The sequence below is a fragment of the Palaemon carinicauda genome, chromosome 19 (genome assembly GCF_036898095.1).
Source record: "Palaemon carinicauda isolate YSFRI2023 chromosome 19, ASM3689809v2, whole genome shotgun sequence".
In the NCBI taxonomy this organism is placed as follows: Eukaryota; Metazoa; Arthropoda; class Malacostraca; order Decapoda; family Palaemonidae; genus Palaemon; species Palaemon carinicauda.
Window position 1 is genome coordinate 117,504,628 of NC_090743.1, and position 6,940 is coordinate 117,511,567.

Consider the following 6,940-nt stretch of genomic DNA (forward strand, 5'->3'; position numbering starts at 1 on the left):
AGAAATTCTCAGATTTACAGCAGTCCCTATCACTGAAATACCGGGGCATTATGCTCCTCAGAAATTCTCAGATTTACAGCAGTCCCTATCACTGAAACACCGGGGCATTAAGCTCCTCAGAAATTCTCAGATTTACAGCAGTCCCTATCACTGAAACACCGGGGCATTAAGCTCCTCAGAAATTCTCAGATTTACAGCATTCCCTATCACTGAAACACCGGGGCATTAAGCTCCTCAGAAATTCTCAGATTTACAGCAGTCCCTATCACTGAAACACCAGGGCATTATGGTCCTCAGAAATTCTCAGATTTACAGCAGTCCCTATCACTGAAACACCAGGGCATTATGCTCCTCAGAATTTCTCAGATTTACAGCAGTCCCTATCACTGAAACACCAGGGCATTATGCTCCTCAGAATTTCTCAGATTTACAGCAGTCCCTATCACTGAAACACCAGGGCATTATGCTCCTCAGAAATTCTCAGATTCACAACAGTCCCTATCACTGAAATACCAGGGCATTAAGCTCCTCAGAAATTCTCAGATTCACAGCAGTCCCTATCACTGAAACACCGGGGCATTAAGCTCCTCAGAAATTCTCAGATTCACAGCAGTCCCTATCACTGAAACACCAGGGCATTAAGCTCCTCAGAAATTCTCAGATTCACAGCAGTCCCTATCACTGAAACACCAGGGCATTAAGCTCCTCAGAAATTCTCAGATTCACAGCAGTCCCTATCACTGATACACCAGGGCATTAAGCTCCTCAGAAATTCTCAGATTCACAGCAGTCCCTATCACTGAAATACCAGCCTACTCTGCTCCTCAGAAATTCTCAGATTTACAGCATTCCCTATCACTGAAACACCAGGGCATTATGCTCCTCAGAAATTCTCAGATTTACAGCAGTCCCTATCACTACAGTACCAGCCCACTTAGCTCCTCAAAAATTCTCAGATTTACAGCAGTCCCTATCACTACAGTACCAGCCCACTTAGCTCCTCAAAAATTCTCAGATTTACAGCATTCCCTATCACTGAAACACCAGGGCATTATGCTCCTCAGAAATTCTCAGATTTACAGCAGTCCCTATCACTACAGTACCAGCCCACTTAGCTCCTCAAAAATTCTCAGATTTACAGCAGTCCCTATCACTGAAACACCAGGGCATTATGCTCCTCAGAAATTCTCAGATTTACAGCAGTCCCTATCACTACAGTACCAGCCCACTTAGCTCCTCAAAAATTCTCAGATTTACAGCAGTCCCTATCACTACAGTACCAGCCCACTTAGCTCCTCAAAAATTCTCAGATTTACAGCATTCCCTATCACTGAAACACCAGGGCATTATGCTCCTCAGAAATTCTCAGATTTACAGCAGTCCCTATCACTACAGTACCAGCCCACTTAGCTCCTCAAAAATTCTCAGATTTACAGCATTCCCTATCACTGAAACACCAGGGCATTATGCTCCTCAGAAATTCTCAGATTTACAGCAGTCCCTATCACTACAGTACCAGCCCACTTAGCTCCTCAAAAATTCTCAGATTTACAGCAGTCCCTATCACTACAGTACCAGCCCACTTAGCTCCTCAAAAATTCTCAGATTTACAGCATTCCCTATCACTGAAACACCAGGGCATTATGCTCCTCAGAAATTCTCAGATTTACAGCAGTCCCTATCACTACAGTACCAGCCCACTTAGCTCCTCAAAAATTCTCAGATTTACAGCAGTCCCTATCACTACAGTACCAGCCCACTCTGCTCCTCTAACGTCAACACCCACCTCGCTCGTACTTCCTTCTTCCCAACTCTTACCCCAACAGCACACCAGTCTCCTAAGGCTTGCTTAAATCTTCAGTAAAAGCTCTTAAGCATATTCAGATAAAACATATATCAAACTGTTTTTCCCTAAGAGCAATTTCATCATTAAAATTTTCCTTTTCACTTACTTTCTTCCAAGAATAACTTTTCCTCTGTCAATCTTTTACTTATTTTCTCGGGAGTTTCATATGTTCCCTGCAATTTCTACCTTATTATTTCTACCTTATTTTTATGTCTTTATTATTTTTTACTCTTATTATTTCATTCTTCTGCGTCATTACGCTCTTAATGATAAAAATCTACATTATTTTATGAAATGTATATCAATTTATCTACGCATATACTGTATCTATCTAGATCTATATATATATATATATATATATATATATATATATATATATATATATATATATATATATATATATATATATATATATATATATATATATGTGTGTGTGTGTGTGTGTGTGTGTCTGTGTGTGTGAGTGTGTGTATACAAATATAAGTAATTAAATACCTATTTGCTACAAATCCAGAATACGTTTTCAAAAATACCTCTTAATCGACAATATTGTCATGTACAGTACATTGGAGTTTTTCTTCATATAACTAAATACAGTATGTCACCCATACACACACACACACACACACACACATATATATATATATATATATATATATATATATATATATATATATATATATATATATATATATATACAGAGAGAGAGAGAGAGAGAGAGAGAGAGAGAGAGAGAGAGAGAGAGAGAGAGAGATTCAGCTCAGCTCTCCCTGTCCATCGTGTAAGGGAGAAAGGGAATAGTCATACCCACGGTCTAGGTAAAGTATCTCAACCATGGTCATACCCTATTGACAGGGACTGCATGTGTGTGTGTGTGTGTGGATATATACTAAATATTTTGCTGTCTTTTTGACGGTTCGCATACACACACAAATATATATATATATATATATATATATATATATATATATATATATATATATATATATATATATATATATATAGAGAGAGAGAGAGAGAGAGAGAGAGAGAGAGAGAGAGAGAGAGAGAGAGAGAGAGAGAGAGAGAGAGAGAGAGAGAGTTTAGACCTCTTGCGATTTCTTCCCCAAACCACAACTTACGTTTAGCATCATGCGTATATTCAACGTAACGGCAAATTATTACACAACGTTACTAAGTATAGCTAATTGACTTTCATTTACGCGCTGGAGCTCGAAAAATAACGAGCTTTTAATTAACTGTGGGAGTCTCTCTCTCTCTCTCTCTCTCTCTCTCTCTCTCTCTCTCTCTCTCTCTCACCTTATAGTGAAACTAATGTAGTTCATTTTCTTAAAGAAAACTTAGATCATTTTCCAGCACATTTGTGATTGACTGAGCTCTCTCTCTCTCTCTCTCTCTCTCTCTCTCTCTCTCTCTCTCTCTCTCTCTCTCTCTCTCTCTCTCATCTTATAGTGAAACTAATGTAGTTCATTTTCTTAAAGAAAACTTGAGAGATAATTTTCCAGCACATTTGTGATTGGCTGAGCTCTCTCTCTCTCTCTCTCTCTCTCTCTCTCTCTCTCTCTCTCTCTCTCTCTCTCTGAGAATGAGTTCTGAACTACTTCAGAATGTAGAAATAAGATCCAAAGTCTTCGGTATCATTATAATCAAAATTATTGAAATGCAATAAACCATCATATAAATAAATTCATAGTTAAATTTTCAAGACAATTTTCTTCAAACCTCTAAGACGATGGAAAATAAAATACAGCAATCGTTAAATTAAACCAGAAAGTTCGCCTAGTCACCCAAAAACTTTCAAATACAGTTGAAATTGATCGAAAACCAACCGATCTTAAATCAGTTTCACATGCTTAGGTGGTTGCCAAATAGGATTTTTCTGGGTACTAATAGCAATTTACCGAGCAAATCTTGTTTGCTATTTACTTCTATCAAATTGCAATGAACCTAATTTTATTTTAGACACTCTTGTGATTAAATCCAGCCCCAAAGCAATAATTCAATGGCGTTAATAATCGTCAAAGCCGTGAAATCGAAAGTCGAACCCTCTAGGTGTAGGGAAAACAAAAGATGACGTCACGGCGTTGATTTCACCCGGGTTGTATATATAGCGTCACACCATCTGTAAGTCGTCACATTTGAGAAGGTTCTCCTGTACTCAACTACTGTACTGTGAGCTCCATGGCGCTGAAATTGGTGAGTTTTACTGTTTGAAGTCGAAATTGGAAAGTGTTTGCTAAAAGAGATTATCCGTTGTAAGCTACACCGTCTGCCATTTGAGATCGAAAGTAATTGTGGTGTTTTACCTGCCAGTGAAAGTTATGGTGGAATACTTGATTTTTGGTTGAAATTCCAGTTTGAGTTAATCACAATTTTGCCGTTTTTTCATAGCAAAATCTTAACCTTGCGCTATCTCTTAAGACACACACACACACACACACACACACATATATATATATATATATATATATATATATATATATATATATATATATATATATATATATATATATACACACATATAGATAGATAGATATACAGACATATATAAATTTATATATATATATATATGTATATATATATATATATATATATATATATATATATATATATATATATATATATAAATAGATACGTAGATAGATAGATAGATAGATAGATATACACACATATTTATATATATATATATATATATATATATATATATATATATATATATATGTGTGTGTGTGTGTGTGTGTATTATATATATATATATATATATATATATATATATATATATATATATATACACAGTATATATAACCCATAAATACCTCTTAATACCGAATTCTCTCTGACTCGTGATCAAAGACCCAAGGGGAAACAGTCACTCCATCTTTATATCAAGAATATCTCCAAGAAATATGAAAATCACGAGTAAATGTGATAAATCATATAAACATATATATATATATATATATATATATATATATATATATATATATATATATATATATATATATATATATATATATATATATATATATATGCCATACATATGTATACAAACATCAAATCTGAAATGCATCTAAATACACAGTATAAAAGTATATCAAACCATTTCATACACCGCAGATAAATCTTAAAATCTGAGTATACACATGCTATTACAATGAAACCCATATTATCCAAACCTCGAACTACACATTTGAGGATGAAACTTCTGCACGGAACACTTAAACACCTTCCATTGAGGCCGCATCAACAGCACGTCGCAAACGTTGATGCATAGTGCGGCATTTTGAGTCTATCATGAATAATATCATCATCATCTCCTCCTACGCCTATTGACGCAAAGGGCCTCGGTTAGATTTTGCCAGTCGTCTCTATCTCGAGTTTTTAATCCAATACTTCCCCACTCATCATCTCCCACTTCACGCCTGATAGTTTAAAGGTTTAAAGGCCGCTCATGAATGGCAGAGGCAAGGAACAGTGACATTGCCCTATCGAGCAGGACAATGCTCTAGAGACTGGCCATATATACATATGATCAGTGCCCAAGACCCCTCTCACCCGACCTGGGACCAAGGAGGCCCAGGCAATGCCTGCTGATGACTCAGCAGATAGACCAAGAGGCTCCCCCCAAATCAACCCCCCCTAAGCTCACAAGGATGGTGAGGTTGCAGTGACCAAAGAAACTAACGAGTTTGAACGGGACTCGAACCCCAGTCTGGCGTTCAGCAGTCAGGGACATTACCAACTCTCCATGAATATACATAAAAGATTTCTTGGCAAGAATGACCTTTCGATCTAAAAACTTCCGCTATCCTGTTTCCTCATAAAGTTGTATTTTTTTTCTTTTTAATAAACGAACTTTAATTGAAAATTCCCAAGTTTGTTAAGTCAAAACAACTCTCTCCTATATCATTGTCATTATCAAACATTCTAAATTTATGAAAAGGCATTTCTGTAACAACAAAACTAGTTTTTTTTTTTTTTGGGGGGGGGTTAAAATGTAAAGAATGCTATCATTATTATTACTATTATTATTATTATTATTATTATTAGCTAAGCTACAACCCTAACTAGAAAAACTGGATACTATAAGCCCTAGGGCTTTAATAGGGAAAATAGCCCAGTGAGGAAAGGAAACAAGGAAATGAACAAACTACAAGAGAAGTAATAAACAGTTAATATAAAACATCTTAGGAACAGTAACAACATTAAAATAGATCTTTCATATATGAACTATAAAAACTAAAAAAAAAAAAAATTACAAGAGGAAAAGAAATAAGATAGAATAGTGTGCCCAAGTGTACCCTCGAATATGACTTGCAATTTGCAAGTGGAAACCCCCCCCCCCCTCTATTTCCCTCATTTAAAAAACATTTAAAACGAGTGGCTATTTCCACAACGGCAAAAAAAAGCAAGCCATATATTATGCAAAACACCTCATTCCATATTCTATTCATTATTCACATGTGGAAAATTCCCAGAAATGAAAGGCATAATATTAAGTCTTTTCAAATATAGCACAGTCGTTTATCCGACATCATAGACAAGCTTTGATAATGAACTGCTTATCTCCAACGTGCGTAAAATAAATTGGAAGCGTATTACGCAAACTTATGTTGCAATTTTGGGTACGCGTCTCGTTTGAACATGTTTCGCGTCAAAGTTGATGTGACTTGAAGTTAGCTTAGGTTGATGTCATGCAACGGATTTACCTTTAATTACATGACCTACATGATGACATTGGTTTTGTGCGGGTTCAAGGCACAAGTATTTCTTGGATTATTCATTGGAATATATATATACATATATACATTATATATATATATATACATTTATATATATAATGTATATATACATATATATAGGTATGTATGCGTGTATATATATATGTATATATATATATATATATGTATACATAGTAAATATATTTGTATGTATGTACATAGACACACACACACATATATATATATATATATATATATATATATATATATATATATATATATATATACATATATATATATAAATATATATATATATATTTATATATATATATATGTATATATATATATATATATATATATATATATATATATA

The 6,940-nt window shown here is 34.8% G+C and overlaps 1 protein-coding gene across 1 annotated transcript in view; it reads left to right on the top strand.

Moving 5' to 3' along the window:
• Positions 1 to 3,944: 3,944 nt before the first annotated feature.
• The window catches only part of LOC137658771 (uncharacterized), a 7,545-nt gene continuing 4,549 nt past the window's right edge, over positions 3,945 to 6,940 (top strand). Inside the window, exon 1 of the mRNA XM_068393793.1 lies at positions 3,945 to 4,042. Within this exon, the coding sequence (XP_068249894.1) occupies positions 4,028 to 4,042 (15 nt within the window). The 5' untranslated portion in view covers positions 3,945 to 4,027. The remainder of the gene's footprint in view (positions 4,043 to 6,940) is intronic.